General features: G+C 48.6%; 1 protein-coding gene across 1 annotated transcript in view; it reads right to left on the bottom strand.

Moving 5' to 3' along the window:
- Nucleotides 1-1,016: 1,016 nt before the first annotated feature.
- Nucleotides 1,017-19,156, bottom strand: part of Smo (smoothened, frizzled class receptor) — a gene marked incomplete in the record, with an annotated part of 28,294 nt that continues 10,154 nt past the window's right edge. Inside the window, 11 exon segments of the mRNA XM_013503270.1 lie at nt 1,017-2,445; nt 2,755-2,889; nt 3,249-3,397; nt 3,929-4,114; nt 5,307-5,415; nt 5,983-6,075; nt 7,331-7,454; nt 7,543-7,762; nt 8,038-8,210; nt 8,376-8,585; nt 10,571-10,776. Of these exon segments, the coding sequence (XP_013358724.1) occupies nt 2,009-2,445; nt 2,755-2,889; nt 3,249-3,397; nt 3,929-4,114; nt 5,307-5,415; nt 5,983-6,075; nt 7,331-7,454; nt 7,543-7,762; nt 8,038-8,210; nt 8,376-8,585; nt 10,571-10,776 (2,042 nt within the window).

Genomic DNA, 19,156 nt, shown 5'->3' with positions numbered 1-19,156 from the left:
GCTCCTCTGATTAGCTCGTTCTCACAGTGGCCAAGAGCCGTGAACCAAAGGGCTCTAACTGAATCACAGCATTACCCTTTACTGTGGGGTCTAGCACAAGCTATTGAACCTCTCTGTGCCTCTGTGTCTTTTGTTGCTGCTGTTTTGGTGCAGAGGAATGAGACAGTCTTGCTGTGCAGTTCAGGCTGTCCTTCAATTCACTATGTAACCCAGGCTGGTCTTGAACTCACAGCAATCCCCCTGCCTCAGCCTCCCAAGTGCTAGGGTTACAGGCATGTGCCACACCTGGCAATGTTGCTGAGTGTCTTGATGGGTGTAAGAGCCCTATAGACTTGCTGAGGGTGTTGGTAGCTAATGCCTGTGCTCGGGAGAGTACCTAATAAAGAATTAGCTATCATTAGTACAATGCACATGTAAAACATCAAGGATAGAATCAGCATGTTCTCAGGGCCCTTTCTCCTCCTGGAATCTGACTCTAGTCAAAGTATGTCCCCGTAACCCAAGCAGCAGTGGAGAGGGGTCCTCTCCAAAAAGCCTGGCCAACCCTCTACAGTGGCCTGCGAGTCTGCTGGTTCTGCCCTTTCCTCGTTGTAACGCCGAGCCCCTGTAACCCAGACACATTTGGAGGAAGTGAGACTAGCAGGCTTCCCTTGACTTTGAATTTCCCCAGCTGCAGGGGAGGAAGCTGTGGTTCAGAATGCTCCTGGACTGACTGGCATCCCTGGTAGCAGGCATGAGGTCCCCGGGAGCAGGGCCCAGGTCAGTGCAAGGCCCCATGCCCACCCACAGGGAGTGTCAGAGAGACGCTTCTTCCATCTCACTCCGGGGCAAACTGCAGGCTGTGCTCAGCGCAGTATGAAGCAGCTTCACACAGCCAGCACAGTCAGTGGACATCAGCCTGACCTCATCAGCACCAAGCTCTTAGTCTTTAAGACTAACCCCAGAGGATGTGGAAGACAAGAGACCGAGTAAATAGTCTGGGCAGGACTGGACGAAGGAAAAGAAACATACCCCAGTTTATACAAAAACCTTTTATTTATTGTTTGTATTTCTTCTTCCCATCCCTATCCCCGACATGGAACCCAACCAGCTTCTAAGACTGGCTGCTGTCTGGTCTTGAATATGGGTGCTAGGGACACCGCGGGAGGTCAGGAAAGGTAGGAACCTCCTCTTCTGCTGTAGTGGAAGCTGGAAGAAGCTTTTTTTTCCTGGCTGCAGCTACAGCAGCTTCCCAAGGTAACCCCTTAGTCAGAGGGACCAACCCCAGTGATAGACACGAGGAAGGGATGACTCGTCTCCCAGGGGCCTGGAGGCACCTGCCATGCCTTGCTTCTGTCCCATGCCAGGCCAAGGCTCTAGAGGTAAATCAATCTCTCCCTGGAGATGAAGCTCAGCGGCAAGTGACTCTGCGCGCACGTGTGTGTGTGTGTGTGTGTGTGTGTGTGTGTTGTGTACCTCAGTTCTGGGTCCCAATTAACAGTAGATAGGAAAGGGAAGGGAGGGTGCTGGAGAACAGAAGACAGGTTTGGGGTAGGATCCCTGTTCAGATGGATTACAGCCTTCATAGAGTAGGCACTTCTGACCCCACACACGCCTCTTTAGATAAAGGACACAATGAACACTTTTGGTCTAAGGGCAGGTATCCCTCATCTGCCAGACATGGGCTTGGCTGTCTCCTTGGCCACCAAAGTCCACTCTAGGTACTGTCACTCCAGGCTCCACCATTATTGCCCCACCATAAGGTCAGCTGGAGACCAATGCTGCCAGCCAGACTCCGGCTGGTGAGGCAGAAAGGACAACCCTGACTCTGGGGCCCTAACCCTGGGTGAGGTCACCCATGGAGACGCTCAGCTCTTTCCCACAGCCCTGCTGCTTTGAGCCAGACACACAGAACTCTCAAGGGAGGCCTACGAGCTCTGTGGAAGACAGGATCCCAGAGAAGCTCGCAAGGAAGAGAGCCTCGGTGGTATTTGCTCCTCTTCCCTGCCCCAGGCCCTGCTCTGCAGGCTCAGAAGTCTGAGTCTGCATCCATGAGCTCCGCTTCCATCAGGTTGGTTCGAGAATGAATGGGCCCCAGACCTTGGCGGCGGCCATGACCCCAAGCCATAGGGGCTGAGGCACTGGGGAGAAATGGATCCTGATGGGGACTGGGCTCTGGGCAGAAGGGGTTGGAGACCAGGGTCCAGGCTCCCTGGTAGCACGATTCCCCAGCTCCCCAGGCACCTGCAGCCACTAGGCACTTCTGCCGGGGCAGCTGAGGCAGCCGAGGAACGGCACTGGTGGCAGAGGCAGGGCCGGGAGCAGCATGGTGCCGATCCGGGGCCGCACCCAGGGGGCACACCTCCTTTTTCCTCTTCCTCCGCTTCTTCCGGCCCAGCCGCTTCTCCAGCTCTGGGGAGATCTCTGCCTCAACCAGCCACAGGTTGGCTTGTTCCTCTGGTGGCACTGACAGGAGAGAGAACACAGCCTGGCCCCCGGGCCTGTCCCCACCATGCTTCCCTCCCCAGGGCCCCTCTGCTTGAGCTGTGGGACCCACTGCTCTAGACTTCTTAGCCCCACACTCTGGCTCCTTTAGGGCAATGATGGCAAAGCTTTTAGAGCTTTCAGTGATAACCAACGGCCCCTGCAGCACATGGGATCTCCACCACTGCTCTAGGGCCTTTCCTGCTTCCTCCCCCTCTGGCAGCCTCTGGTACTTCAGTTCCAGGGAGCCTGGTCCCTAAGCACCTCCACCTTCCTACAGAGCCCTCATACCTGGGGTGGCCACGGGGGTGACAGAAACGTCCTGGGGCAGTATAGCTCCTCTCCGAGCTACCATCTTGGTGACATGCTGCGCCCAGGCAGAGGAGACATCAGCAGAGGGCTCATTGAGGTCAAAAGCCAAACCCGCTTTGGGGATAGAAGGAAAAAGGAACAGTGAAGTCATCTTCCCCCAGCCGGTCCCCTGTGCCACTTGCAGAGAAAGTGCCCACTGTAAGCACAGTGATCTCTTCCTGTTCAGAGTCTCAGAGGGCAGCTCGGAAGCCCGGCTTGCTCTCAGCGAAGGAGAGCACCTGGGGAAGGCAGAGAGGAAGGGAGAGGGATGGGAACCTCACAGAACCGAGCACTGGCAGGTAGGCCACGGACAGGAACAGCGGGAGACAGGGGCTCCCAGAGAGCAGACTGCGGGCTGGAGAGGACTGAGAGTGTGAGGGGCTGGGCACTGCAGGAGTTAAGCGGCCGGGAGGAAGGGCAGGGCGGAGGCTCACCCACAGGCCCGTCATGGGAGACCGTGTGCATGCTGAACGAGAGCTCCTGGCCCGGGTTCTGCAGGAGCTCGCGCCGCTTGGAGAAGGCCTTGGCAATCATCTTGCTCTTCTTGATCCTTTTGGGCTCATCATCACTCTGCCCAGTCAGCCTACAAGCAGAAAGGGTGGTGGCGGGAAGTGGAAGAGCAGCTGTTTCCCGTCAAGTCTTGTGAAAGACCAGTGATTCCATTCCCTCCAGAGAAGGGGGCAATGCAAGGCCCCAGGTCCCTAGGGGACTCTGAGGAGTACAAACCTGCCCGTGAAGAAGTGAGCCTGGGATGTGGGGCTCCTGGGCGCCCTGCCCTCAAATCACTCACTCAGATGCCTCTGGTGTGGCACCGCCCCAGGCCTCCCAGAAACAGAAGGTGTCACCAGGGGGCAGTGGTGAGCCACAGAGAAAGCCAGAAAAATTGCTGCCACCCACCATGTGCAGGAAAAGGACTCCTCAACCTAAAGGGGGAGGGGTGGTGGTGCTGAGGCTGAGTAAGGTTGGCAGTTGTTTTGTTTTGATTTGTTTTTTGGGACTGTGAATTGAACTCACGACCTTGTGCTTGCCAGGCAGGTGCTGCACTGCTGAGCTACATCCCCGGCCCTCTGAGAGTAAGACTGGAGTGGTAGGATGAGCCAGTTGTTAACCCTACCTGCACCAGGTGCGCCTCCAGATGAGCAGAGTGGCTTTAGTCCAAACCCAGGTGCTCATGGCAATGCCGGTTCCAAACATGGCAAACAGGTTGATCTTCTCCACCAGGAGGCTGGGGCGATTCTTGATCTCACAGTCAGGAATGGGCTTCTTGGTGGGCAGCCCAATGGTCACGTTGGCCTGGCATCTATGGTGAGGAAGGATCACAGATAAGGCCTTCTGCATCCAAGGGTTAGGGTTAGGGTTAAGGCACCCAGACTATCAATCCAAAGACTGGGGAGAGCTGAGCCCCACTGCACTGGTTCCTTGTTTTGGTGCCAGGATGGAACCAGGGCCTCATGTATGCTAGGCAAGTCCTGCAGCACTGAGCTACATCCCCAGGCCCTCAAGGCGCTCACTGTCATGACCTGGGGATTTCCGAAAAGCTACTGCTATCTGGGCCCCACCCTAGACAATTACATCAAACTTCTGGGGCAGGGACCCAGGAATTACTGTGTGTTAAAGCTGCCCAGATTGAAAGCTGGCACCTTTGAAATGGAGCTTGAAGCAAGTTGGACCTGGTGGTACAGGCCTGTAATCCGACTACTCTGGGAGGCTGGGGTGGGAGGATGTCACTAGAGCCCTGGGCAACTCAGCAACTTAGCTAGACTCTGTCTCAAGATAAAAATTTTAAAGAGGCTGCACACATAGCCCAGTGTGAAGTTTCAATCCCCAGTACTGAAATGGGAGAAAAAATGAATGAGCCTGAGCAGTCGGGCAGTATCTACTTTCTTGGCATTTTAACTGCTGTCCCTGTAACAGCAGGTGCTGCACTTCTTTTGGCAGTGGAGATACTTCACTCTCCAATTCACCCTCATTGGAACATAAAAAAGCACCAGGAAAACTAGCAAACATGAACAGGTTGTCAAGTTAGCATACAGATGCAAGGATCTACACAGAGCTCCATAGGAGATACAGAGAGTGCAATTTCTTTTTCTTTTTCTTTTTTTTTTTTTTTTTTCCAGTACCAGGGATTGAACTCACGACCTTGAGCTTGCCAGGCAGGCACAGTGCCGCTGAGCTAAATCCCCAGCCCCTAAGTGCAATTTCTGCAGCTGGTCAGAGGAGCCAGAGTATGAAATGGCTTCATAGGTGCAAAGGCGTCGGCCAGACCACCTACAAGGTATAGACAGAATGCAGAGTGCAGGGATGTGAAGGCTGTTTGCCATGTTTGGCCAAATACAGAGCAGCTGGTATCATGGGTACTCAGACACTATCAGTCCCATCTGGGCAGGGGCCTGGCAGACTCCTGGTGCACAAGGGAGGGGCTGCCATCACTCCAGCCAGCCAGGGCTGCAGCTCCCACCACTGCTGCCCCCAAGCCCAGGCCCCTCACTCACAGAACATAGTCCCGGAAGCTGCGCTCCCACTCAGCCTGGTTGAAGAAGTCATAAAAATGGCAGCTGAAGGTGATCAGCACAAAGCCAAAGGCCAGGAAGCCAAAAATGCCTGTAGAAGACAGGGGCAGGGGCAGTTGGGATGTTGCCAAGCACAGACATTATGCAGCAGGGTGAGGGTGTCTGCCCCCTTGAGGACTGAAGACAGCCAAGTCTGGTAAATTCCCACTGGGGCTCAGGTCAAGAACTACATCCTTGCCAGATGTGGTGGCGCACACCTGTAATCCCAGCACTCAGGAGGCTGAGGCAGGAGGATCGTTGCGAGTTTGAGACCAGCCTGGGCTACAAAGTGAGCTCAAGGCCAGCCTGAACTGCATAGCGAGACCCTGTCTCAAAAAGACAAAAAAAAAAAAAAAAAAAAAGAACATCCTCCAAAACAAAGCCAGAGGGCACTGCGGCAGCTGCTGGGAGGCCCCTGCAAGAGAAGTGGCCCTGGGGAGGCCATCCTGCCATGCACGCACTTGGGTTCTTCACCTGAAAAAGCCCCTTCTTTTGAGCTGCTACCACTGCCCCTGACACACATAGAACCTGGGCCTGTCCCTGTCCCGCATCGCAATGAATGGCTGTATTCTGGGGGTCCCGGGGCCCCAAGCTGGCCAGGCCCTTGGGGGCCACTCACCCAGGCGCAGCATGGTCTCGTTGATTTTGCTGGCAGCTTTCTCACTCAGCAGTCCGGGGTGGTTGCTCTTGATGGAGAAGAGAGTCATGACTCCTGAACACAGGGGACTCAGACGTTAGCGAGGGAGGCTGCCCTGCTCGCAGGGGTGTGAGGGCGGGGGTGCCGTGGCCCTGTAGCCTTAGGTTTCATCACGGCTGGGCCGACTTAGAGCTTGGGGAACCAAAGACACCGGAGCATGGGGGAGTGGCTGGTGCCAATTACGCCCTGCACTGGGCTGGCTGGGGCAGAGCCACAACTGGCGGGCACAGAGAGGAAGCCTCCATCCTGGCCCAGCTGTCCCTAGGGAAGGCAGCCAGTCAAAGCTGTTCTGATTGAAAAAGCATGAAACAGAGACTTGAGAACAGCACTGCTGAACAGAAACATAAGGTGAGCCTCACACGTAATCTCCAATTTTCTAGTAGACACATTAAAAAAACAAGAGACATGAATTTCAATATGCTTTATAAACCTAATATACCCAAAATATATCATTCTAACACACAGTCCAGGTAACAATGAGAAATATCTCTCGTTAGTGAGGTCTGTTGTCTGCCACTACTATTGCACTGCTAAGTCTTTGAAAGGCGGGGTGTAACACTTAAGACGCTTCTCAATTTGGACCAGTTTCAGTGCATGCGGGCAGCGGCTACCATGCAGGACAGCACAGGTACAAGATATAAAGCAGAGGTTCAGACACTGCCAGAAAGGGAGGAAAGAAGGCTCAACAGCTGACAGGCCGGGAGGAGGAAACTGAAACCAACAAAAGAAAACCCAAAGAAAATGAGATAGATGCTAAGGCGTATCGTGGGGTAGCAGATTGGGACTAGAAGTTAGGGCCCCGTACATCTGTGAATGTTGTGAAAACTATGATGTGTATGTTGTGGGTACAAAGGAGATGGAAACCAAGCTCCAAAAGATGGAGCAGGTTGGTCCACGTAGGCAGGGTAGATCACCCAGACATTCATCACACAAGTGTACCCTGCCAAGAGCGGGTAGCAGCTGGAACCCAACCCCAGGCTCTGGAGGAAGGGGTGTGCTTTTCTTGCCAACAAATGTACTACCGCATAACAAGAGTTCATGCTCCTGCATCTGCCTAGAGCAGTGATGGCAAACTTTTTAGAGCTTTTAATGATAACACACAGCAGGCTGTGGCATGTATACCATAGGTTCCCAACCACTGGCCTACAGGGTCACTTGTTCTACTCTGCACCAAGGCCTAGATGAGCTGGATGTGGTCTAAATGTGCAGACAGCAGAGCTGACCACTTTCACTCCCACTTCCTCGTAGCTCTGGCCTGGCCCACACTCACCTCGGATGAGGAAGTAGCCCCCCACGATGAGTACCAGGCCGATCGGGGCCAGTACAAAGCCAGCACGATATCGGTAGTTCTTGTAGCCCACAAAACAGATGCCACTCACAGAGTCCCCATCCACCTGAGGCAGGAAGGCGTGGAAGGGATGGTCAGTCACCTCCTCCAAGCCTGCTCTACTCAGGTCCCCAGTCCCATACCAGTCACTGTACCTGGGCCACAGCGAGGATTGCCACAGTGAGGACGAATGGGAGCGACCAGGTGAGCAGGTGAAAGTAGGAGGTCTTGCCTGAGAGGGGCTGGTAGGTGGTGCCCAGAGCTTTGAAGGAGGTGTGCCAGGCATAGGTGAGGACCACAAACCAGACCACACCAGCCATCAGGGCATAGTATACGATGACGAAGATGATGACACAGGACAGGGTCTCATTGGAGCTGTGCAGACATGTGGGATCATTTGAGATCACTCCGTGCCCCCTCTATCAGGTTTCACCATCCTGTCTCCAGACCCTGAGCTGCTAAGATCTGGAGGGTTCCCAGGGGTTTGGGCTTGGAGACATGCCGAGGGTCAGACTGGAAATGGCTCCAGGAGACGCCCCTTTGATAGATGCCAACAACCAAGGTCTCACACTTCCAAATCCCCTGTCCCTTTTGTAGCAAGTGCACATTGCAACTCACCTCCCCCTCTTCTTGGTCCCCAAGACACTTACGTGGGCTCCCCAAGCCTCATGGTGCCATCAGCTCGGCAGACAATCTCTCGGCGGGCACCGTCCATAAACTGGGCCAGCCAGCCAATGCTGCCCACGAAGAAACACGCGTTGACGTAGAAGAGGATAACCGCAGGGTAGCGATTGGAATTCCGCCAGTCAGCCACAAAGGTGGCCTAGAGAAATAGACAGCAGCTCTGCAAGGTGAGGGTCATTCTGCTACTGCCCCCCCCTACCCCAGCCACCTTTACCTGAACCCCAGGACCTTCCCCGGAACCCCCACCAAGTCCACCCCATCTGGAGCCCAGCCTCACGTGGCAGCCTGGCCTCCCCATACTGACCAGGGTGAAGAGCGTGCAGAGCCCAGTGACGGCACCGAAGGTGGCGATGTAGCTGTGCATGTCCTGGTGTTCCGCCTCCGTGAACAGTGGGTTCTGGCACTGGATGCCGCAGCCCTCCACATCCTCGTACCAGCTCTTGGGGTTGTCGGTCCGCACCAGGGGTGCCTCACACTGGCCCGAGCTGTTGAACTTGATGTTCTGCACCTCATTCTGGCCCAGGCAAGGACAGAGGTAGCTCAGGGTGAGCCTCTAGCTTAGGAAATGGCCCTGGGGGCAGCACACAGGGTGGCTGAGATGGGATTCCAGGATCCAAATTCCAGCCTTGCCACACAGTGGCTGTGTAGCCTTGGGCCATCTGGCCTCTCTGTACCTCAGTTTCCCAACTATATTAATACTCATCTTGTAGTAGGATGGGAGAGTTAAGTGAATATATACATGTAAAATGCTTTAATGGTATCTGGCATCCATAGTGAATGATAGTAATTAGTATTATTACTGTCATTATTATCATTCCAGATCTTTCCCACCCAGACTAGATCCATACCCATCTCGGTGTTTCTACCTATAGTACGTGCACATTTTTTTTTTTTACAAGAATAAGACTTTAACCAGCTTTATGTGGGGTTTATAACACCAAGAAATAAAGGGTTGTTAACAAACACAGTAACAAGCAAACGTCTGATTGGTATGAGGCGTTATCCCGTACACATCATTTTTGATGCATGTGCGTGCATGGGTGTGCGTGTGTGTATCCTCAATGCACAGCATTTACACACAGAGCCACTGCTGCACAAGAGTATCTGAAGAAGTAGAATCAGAGAAAGGCAGTTTAACAGAAAATTTTTAGTGCACATATTCTGTATGAAAACTGAACTTCTGAACCGGCAGATAGAAGGCAACTCTGTAATACAGTTAAAGTTCCCTGGCCCCTGAGTGCACACTGCCACCCTTCCATCCACACACACGACACATGAACAGTACTGAAAGGTAAACAAGGCACTCTGTGGCAACCACAGCCATCTTTATGAACATACTGCGCAAATTTTCTAGATCTAAAGTAGGGTAACTTGTACCTTACTTTTATTTTTTAAAACAGAAACATTTGATGCTGCAGGTAAACTCCACTTAAGTTTATAACTTGTGCCACAGCAAGAAGTGGTGATGCTCCTTATTCAGCTACCCTTTTATAATTATGGAAAAAATATCCAAGAGGAGTTACAGAGGATTGGGATGGTACCGGGCCCAAATATAAGCTTTCTTAAAAGTGGTTCCTTCAAGTAACTTCAGGTATATAAGCTGCTGCACATATAAAAAGTCGAAACAAACATTCCAGAAACTCAGGAGATATCACTATAGCATGCATTTCAGGCTAATTATGAATACTGTCATAAATCAAGTTTAAATTAGGACCTGAACACCTTTTAGTCATAGCAATTTTTGTCAAATTCTACGGCGGCAAGGCCGGGGATTTAGCTCAGCAGCACAATGCCTGCCTGGCAAGCTCAAGGTCATGAGTTCAATTCCCAGTACCAGAAAAACAAACAAACAAACAAACAAAAAAACCCAAAACCCAAATTCTGTGGCAATGATAATTGAAATAATATTTGCACATTTTGGTCTTTACATATATGATAAACTCCCTGAGTACAGTGTGGTTTTTTTTAGCCTGTTGTTATCTTTGACTTTTGTCTGACCCCAACATCTACCAGAGTAGGGACTCAAGTATTTGATGAACATGTTATCTTGGTTTTTTGTTTTGTTTTTGCTTCTTATGTTTTATTTTTTATTTTTTTTGGTACCAGGAATCGAACTTAGGACCTTGTGCTTGCCAGGCAGGCACTTGTGCCACTGAGCTATATCCCCAGCCCTCTTATGTTTTTTGAGACAAGGTCTTACTACATAGTTCAGGCTGGCCTTGAACTTACTATGTAGCCCAAATTGGCCCCGAAGTTGGGGCAATCCTCCTGCCTCAGCCTCATGAATTCTGGGATTACAAGTGTGCACCACCCCCTACTGCCAAATATGTTATCTTGGATCAAAAAGAAGCCTTGATCGATTGGTCTGGCTCATGAGGTGCAGTTTGGGTTTGTGCTCTGTGGATCCCATGGTTGTAGACACAAAGTCTCCCCTGCATCCTGTTGGACCCTGCCCCACACCAGGCCAGACAGCCCAGATCCTGCCCCAAGAGGACTCACCGGGCAGCCTTCAGGGAAGTGGTCAGGGGTGCAGCGCAGGAAGTCAGGCCAGCCCCGCTCCCGCTCCACAATGGCACAGGGGCCTCGCGTGGCCTGGCAGAGGGTTCGGCTGGGCAGCTCCACCCGGTCATTCTCGCACTTGGGCATGTACACGGCACACAGCAGGGGCTGGATCACTGCCCAGCAGCGGGGGGCATTCCGGAGGCCTGGGGGAGGTGACAGCAGGGCATGTTGTGGGAAGACCCCTCCTCGCTCTGACCCGATACAGCTGCACCTTCTGACCTCAGGCCTTTGCCACACTGCAGCTGTCACTGCTCAGACCCGTCAGGCAGTGTTTCTCAACAGGACATCTGGGTGGGGCAATTCTTTATGCTGCCGGGCTGGCCCCTGCCTCAGGGGACATCTAGCATCCAAAGACCCTGCCCGTAAAATGCCAGCAGAACCCCTAAGTCACTGTGACAACAACTACAACAAATGCCCGCTGCCCCCAATTTACCACCTGCAGGGGTGGCAACTGGAAGAGGGCCTGAGAGTTGCTTCTGGGAGGGTGAAAATGCTGTAGTTCTTGATCTGGTGCTGGTCACACGAGCGCAGGTATTCATCTTGTGAAAATCAGGCTTATGACCCACATACTCTTCTGCATGTACACTATAATTCAACTAAAGTTTTCAAAAAATACCCACCATTTCCAAATTCCCAGCTAGGCAGTGGCAGTGCCTCTGATTGAGAATCCCAGAGTTCCTTATTCATGGTACTGGGGACTAAACCCAGGTTGCATCACCAGCCCTTTTTATGTCTCATTTGAAGACAGGGTCTTGCTAAGTTAAGTTTCCCAGGCTGGGCTTGATCTTGCCATTCTCCTGCCTCGGCCTTCCAGAGTGCTGGGATTACAGGCATGTGCCACCATGCTTCTCAGGGTATTTAAAAACCATTTATGGGTCTCTTCTATAGGTCCGCCCCTCCCACGGCCCATTCACCAGGACGGGGAGATGCTCCCCCTCATCCAGCCCCCAGAACCCTTGTTTCCTTACCAAGCTGAGGTGAGAGAGGGGAGAGGTGGAGACTTAAGAAGAGGTAGTCAGAGGAGCCAGGAACTCCAGAGCCAGAGGAGGAAACAGGAGATCAGATGGAGAGAAACAGAGGAGACTCCATCCAGCGCAGAGGGAGGAAAGACGTCGTCAGCAGACAGAAACAGACAGAGGTCTCAGGCATCCCGTACCGCACCCAGGCCCTACCCTGCCCACCCCAGGAGCTGGGCTCGCTCTGCTCTCTGCTCTGCACCCTGCACCAAATCATCCCCAGCTTAGGGATATCTATATCCCAGTGAGGAGCTGCACTAGGAATCTTCTGAGGACATGAGCTGGCGTGGATGACGATCACATTGCAAGCTGGGGTAGTGGAGGCAGGATACCCCCCTTGTGAGGGGAGGCAAGAGTATCAGGCTAAGGAGCAATTAGCCTGCGGGGGCCCAAGTCTTGCCTGCACCATGCCCCGGCTGTGTCTCAGGCCAAGTATGCACTCTCTAGCTTCATTCTCAAAAGGGAGGGCAGACTCAGCCCATGCAGCCGTTGTGAGGAGTGAGACAGCACTCAAAACGGCGGTAAGGCTATCACCATTGCTAGTGTGACCTGAGGCCCCCACTGCTCACAGCTCTGAGAATCCTCCGGGTACAAAGCAAGTTCCTGCCAGGTATGCCTGTGGGAAGTGGCTCCCAGCTGGCTCAAATCAGGGTCTCCCAGGGAGCCTGTAGCACCTAGGACCATTCCCAGGAATTTTAAGTGGCTGGGAAACAGAGCAGTAGCTGTGGGGGCACAGGGCGGAGGGTGTGCTTGCAGAGCGCAGGGCAGAGAAGATGGATGTTCCTAGGCTTATGCTGTAGCCCCACCCACTCACCATGAGGTGAAAACATGACTGAAAAATGCACTGAAAACACTTCAACTGCTAACAGCCCAGCTCAGCAGCACAGCACACTGTCAGGCGCCGGCTGGTGCCCCTTGTGATCGCGTGGCTGGCTGGGAGCTGCACCCCACATCTGGAGAGAGGACTGGCTCGCATATCACTGGCCCAGGAAAAGATCCAAATCCAAATGTGAGGCATAATTTCTACTGAGCGTGTATTTCCTGTGCATCACCCTCAAGATGAAAAGCTGTAAGGTGAGGCGGGCGTCTGTGCAGAAAGGCAACAGGGCTGTTCTCTTGGTACGTGGGCTGCTTTACAATTGTGCATTTGTCTAGACACAGAACTAGGCGACAAGAACAAGGTCAGTTTTCCTGAATGTTTATTTTTAAATATATTGAAATGTGGTGGGGCTCTCGGGTAAAATGTCTTTTTGACAGCACCGGTCACTTAATAAAAATGTGTTATTTTGCTGGATTTTCTGATATTATTTTTCTTGTTCTTTTTTCTCAACTAAAATATTCTGTTTCAAGAAAATAAAATATTGTTTTATACTTTAAGAACAAACTCTTCACAGGAAAGGTGGTTTATTAATCTTAAGGGACAGTTGATCTATAGGAAAAGCATATGGGGCTCTGCTCTTGCTTCTTACATAAAAGACAATTTCAGATGGATAAAAAATAACCTTATAGCAGTAGGAGAAAAGATGGAAAATGGTTTTTTAAACCTTGAACTGAGGAAGGGTTTTTGAAGCATGACACAAAACCTAGAAGCCATGAAATAAAAAACTTGAAGATTTTAGAAAAATAGGTAAGTTCTGTAGGGTAAAAATAAATCAAATAATCATTAGAGAACCAACACACTGAGAGAGATATTTCCAGTACATGACATGGGTAAAGAGCTAATCTCTTTATACACATAAAATGCTTCCAAATCAGTAAGAAATGCATAATTCTACAGGTATATGGCGAAAGACAAACAATAGATCACACAGAGAAAACAACAGAGCCTATAAAAACAAAGAGACCTCAACCTCACTTTTAATAAAATGAATGCAAAATAAAACCATAACATAGAACCCTTTAGGGGCTGGGGATTTAGCTCAGTGGCACAGCGCCTGCCTGGCAAGCACGAGGTTGTGAGTTCGATTCCCGGTACCGGAAACAAAACAAAACAAAACAAAAAGATAGAACTCTTTAGCCTTCAGAAAAAGATTAAAACATTTGAAAATACTGCATTAAAACATCTGAAAATACTGTGAGGAATACAGGGACAGGAGGGGGAGGAGGGTGGCAATTTTATATGTTGTTGGTAGGAACAGAAATTAGTAAGCCCCTGTGGAGACCATTTGGCTTAACAAAATTTTATACTAGCAGTTCTACTTCACTTGTTCCCAAAAATCATATATAAGATTATTCATTGCAGCACTGTTTGTAGTAGCAAAAGAGTAGACCCAGCTTGAATCTATATCCATCATAAGAGGTCAGCTAAGTAAAATAACACACATTAGGGATAGAGGTATAGCTCAGTGGTGAGGCAAGGGCTTAGCATGCACAAGGCCCCAGTTCAACCTCCAGCACCAAAACTCCTACCCCCAAAACATAATAGAACACTATTCAGCGTTGAAATTGAATGATGCCCAGTATGCCTTGTTAAGTGAATAGTTATGTGAACAGTTGTTACCAACACCATGCCCTGTAGGCGGTGGAACAGAGACTAAGGGCACATGTTCATCTGGACACACCTCAGATAGCTCTAAAAGCACACACAACTGCTGGGTGTGGTGGCACACACCTGTAATTCCAGCATTCAGGAGGCTGAGGGAGGAAGATCATTGCGAGTTTGAGACCAGCCCGGGCTACAAAATGAGCTCAAGGCCAGCCTGAACTACCTAGCAAGACCCTGTCTCAAAAAAGACAATAAATAAATAAATAAAAATAAAATAAAAGCACACACAAAAATCAACATTTGCGGTTGCCCTGAAGAAGGAAAATGAGTAGTCAGAAACAGAAGTACAACTTCTGTTCCTTTTCAATTTTTTTTTCCTCTAAGACATGGTCTCCCCACATAGTTCAGGTTGGCCTTGAATTCACTAGGTATTCCAGGCTGGCCTCCAACTTGTGGCGACCCTCCTGCCTCAGCCTCCCCAGTGCTGGGATTACAGGTGTTTGGGCCACCACACCCACCACCATGTTCCTTCTGAATTTGCTAACATGCGCGTGTACTACCTATCCTGTAACACAACTGAGCTTAAAGATGAAATAAAGACATACAGAAATTAGAATGGAGGGAAGTTCCCCAGAGAAGAGAGCAAGGGAATGAAACTGACAACGGGGAAGAAAGCTGTGAGGTTCCACAGGGTAATGGCGCTCTGGACTCAGTACCAGGAAGAGAGGACATTAGCTTATCTGAACGGTAAAATATAAAACAGAAAGAAAAATAAGAATGCAAGTATTATAACACTACTAGTCTTTGCACTCTTTAAATAGTCACAGCTTTTTAAAATAACATTTGCCAACACTGTGGAAATCAGTGTGGGGAGTCTCAAAAAACTAGGACTAGAGGTCCCATTTGACCCAGGTATTCCCCTCCTTTGTATCTTTCCAAAATAATTAAAAGCATCATACCACAGTGATACATGCACACCTGTGTTTATAGTGGCACAGTCTGAAATAGCCAAATCTTGAAAACAGCCCATTTGCCCATCAACTGGTGAATGGATAAAGAAGATGTAGGATTTTTTCATACACTGGAGTACTACTCTGCCATAAAGAAGGATAAGCTTGAGACATTTCTAGCTACATGAATGTACTGTGAGACCATACTCTAAAGTGAAGGAAATCAGACACACACGTGTAAATATTGTGTTGTTTCTATGGTATGAAAAACTGGAAGTGTAAATAAGAACCAAAATGTATAACAGATATTGGGAAACAGAAAATATTCAAATGGGAAGGGGAACAAGGGAGAGGAAAGGGAAAAGGGAAAGCTAAAAAAATAAGAAAAAATGGAAACAAAGCTTTTGAAAATAAGGAGAGGAAGAGAGTTGAAGGGAGGGTAAGGAATTGGGGAAAAAAGAATCAAGTTAAAATAACATTTGCCCCCGTTTCACGTGGACTTTTTTTTTCTTCAGTTTTTAGTTTTTTTGAGACAGGGTCTTGCTGTGTAGTCCAGGCTGGCCTTGAATGCACTATGTAGTCCAGGCTGGCCTTGAACTCATGGCACTCCTCCTGCCTCAGCCTCCTGGGTGCTGGGATTGCTGTTGTTCTTAGCATGGGGTTCACCGAGGGTTCTCGGGAAGAATTCAGGAGACCATAAACTTGGGTGGGAAAAAACTACACCTAACTGAAATTTAGCTCTTCCTTCAATTATCAGTGTAAACTGCATGCCACCCCACGGCCCTGTAACTGTCACTGTATCACAATGGAATCCAATACATCTGTTGCAGATAGCTCAAAACACTGTCAGTGCTGGATATTACAGTGGTTGTCTTGTTCAGTGTTTCAATGGAGACATCATAATATTAGGTCACAAACTTGGAGGCACATATATTAGATCACAAACTTGTTTCTTTATATTTGATACCTTTATTTCTTTTTTCTCTTTTCCCTTTTGGAGCTGGGTTTGAACCCAGAGCCTTATATATGAGGCATAGACTATCACTGAGCTATACCCCCAGCTCTGTACTTCAATGTAATTCATTTCCCTGGTGATCTAATGTGCTTTTTAACTTTTTAAAAAAATATTTTGCCGGGCATGGAGCGCATGCCTGTAATCCCAGCACTCAGGAGGCTGAGGCAGAAGGATCATTGTGAGTTCGAGGCCAGCCTGGGCTACAAAATGAGCTACATAGCAAGACGCTGTCTCAAAAAAGTCAATATATATATATATATTTTTTTAACTGATATACAAAAACATCCAAGTTGCATACACATTAGTGAGGTATCATACAATATTTGATACGTATATACATTGCCTGATGACTAAATCCATTAAAGACATTTGCCTCAAATATTTATCATTTCTTTGTAGCGAAAGCTTTTTTCTTTCTTAAAAAACAAAAAAACAGTGTCCCTGCTATGCAGCCCAGGCTGGCCTCGAACTCAGGTCTATCCTCTTGCCTCCACCTTCCGAGTGCTGGGATTACAGGTGTGCACCACCACATCAGGCTGGTAAAAGCTTTCAAAATCCTTTCTGCCAGCTTTTTGAAGTACACAGTAAATCATTATTATCTGACGTCACCATACTGTGCAATAGTACCCCACAGCTTGGGCTCCTATCTAACTGTAACTAAATATCCACTGATCAACCTTCCCCTTCCTTGCTATGTTCCCCATCCAGTATCTCCAGCCTCTGGCAAAATCGCCATTGACCCTCAGCTTCTACAACATCTATGAATTTTAGCTAGGCAAGGGGGTGCATGCTTGTAATCCTAGTACTTGGGGAGGCTGAGGCTGAAGGATTGCTAATTCAAACCGAGTTTAGCCAGTTTAGTGATTTAGCCTTACCCTGCCTCAAAATAAAAAGGGCTCAGCTGGGTGTGGTGGTGCAGCTCATAATTCCAACACTCAGGAGGCTGAGGCAGAAGGATGGCCATGAGTTCAAGGTCAGTCTGGGCTATATAAGGAGCCAGCCTGAATTACATAGCAAGATCCTGTCTCAAAAAAACAGGCTCGGGGTATAGCTCAGTGTAAAGGCTCTGGGTTCACTCTCCAGTGCACAAGAAACAACAACAACAACAACAACTGTTTTGGGGGCTGGGGAATTAGCTCAGCGGCAAAGCGCCTGCCTGGCAAGCACAAGGTCATGAGTTCGATTCCTGGTACCAGAAGAAAAAAACAACAACAACAAAAAACACAACTGTTTTAGATTCCATACACAAGTGACATCATGTAGCACTTGCCTTTGATGACAGAACTTTGTTCTTTTTATGACTGAATAGAATTCCTTTGTGTACATGTACCACACTTTATCCACCCATCTACTAATGAACACTCCATTTGTTTCCAACGATTGGCTGCTGTGAATAGTGCTGCATGAATACTGCAGGGCAGACATCCCTCGGCATACCGAGTTCCTCTCCAACGGATACGCACTCAGTAGTGGAATTGCTGGATTCTACGGCAGTTTTACTTTTAACTTTTTGAGGAACTTGCATTCTGTTTTCCATAATACCTGCATAACTTACATTCCCACCAACAATTTTTCAAGGGTTCCCTCTTCTCCACATGCTTCCTCCCCAGCACTTGTTTGTCTTTAGCCCTTTTAATATTAGTCATTCTTATAGGAGTGAGGTAGTAGTATCTTGCAGTTTTGGGTTTTTTTTTTTGGTACCGGGAATCAAACTCATGACCTTACGTTTGCCAGGTAGGCGCTTATGCCACTGAGCTATATCCCCAGCCCTTCTTGTTGCAGTTTTGATTTGCATTCCTCTGATAATGATGGTAAGCCTTTTTTTCACACACCTGTTGGCCGTTTCTTTCTTTCCTTCTCTCTCCTTCTTCTTTACTTTTTTTTTTTTTTTAGAAAGGATCTGGCTTTGTAGGTCAGGCTGACCTTGAACTATGTAGCCCCAGGTTGGCTTTGAATTAATGGTGATCCTCCTGCAGAGATTACAGGCATGCACCACCACCCCCAGCTCTGTGTATCTTCTTTTGAGAGATATCCATTTAGATCTCTTGCCCATTTTTAAATCAGTTTACTTGGTTTTTTACTATTGAGTTTTTAGAATTCCTTAATATATTTGATTTATGACTGATGAAGAAGAAAATTTTTTGTTGGTGTTTGTGATACATAATATTTATATTCGTTTTGGGGAACTGGTGCACATATAAAACATTGATTATTTTCAATTCCCTTCCCCACCTATTCCCCATGCTCCTCCCGAGATATTCTTTTTAACAAATGCGATTGAGACAATATATGTGGAAACTGGAGTCCTACAAAATCAACTCACTCCAGGGGTGGGGACACAGCTCAGTGGTAGAGCGCTTAGCTGGCATGTATGAAGCCCTGGGTTCAATCCCTGGTAGTGCAAAATCAACTCCACTAGACCATAACTCTAAGTGAAATAAATGAGACACAGAAGGTTAAATATTGCATGGTTTACCTAATGTGAGTCCCAAAATATAAATTATTTAAAGAGCAAAATAAAAGAGAGGTGATAGGAATAGGGAAGTAAACTCTGTGCAGAAGAGAAGGGGACATGGAAGAGGAGGAAAAGGAAAGGGAGAAAACGAGTGGTACAAATGAGCAAGATGCAGTTATGTATGTGTATCTATTCTCCAAGCTGAACGTAATTATTATGTATAGCAAAACTATACTAATAAAAAAGTCTATTCCAGGGGTAAAGAGGTAGTTCAGTGGTGAGGCACTTGCCTGGCATGCAAGTCCTAGGTTCGATCCCCAGTGTAAGAAGAAAATCAACTGCAGGAAATCATATGTCTAGAATGACAGGAAAACCTATAAAGCTTAAAAGATAATATATAAGAATAAATTCATTATTGTTCCTATGCTATTTCGTAAATGGGTATATGTTTATTACTATGTGTTTCCTACAACAACCATTGAGAATAGTCAATGATTATTCAATTGGTCGCTCACATATAGCTTTATTTATTTTCTTTAGAAATGACTTTGAAGATACCAAAGTATAGTACAACAACCATTGATAATCTCCTACCACTTTTG

Source organism: Chinchilla lanigera, unplaced genomic scaffold, assembly GCF_000276665.1.
Source record: "Chinchilla lanigera isolate Chin_1 unplaced genomic scaffold, ChiLan1.0 scaffold00078, whole genome shotgun sequence".
Lineage (NCBI taxonomy): Eukaryota > Metazoa > Chordata > Mammalia > Rodentia > Chinchillidae > Chinchilla > Chinchilla lanigera.
The sequence above is the reverse complement of the archived record's forward strand: the minus strand, read 5'-3'. Positions and strand labels throughout refer to the sequence as shown.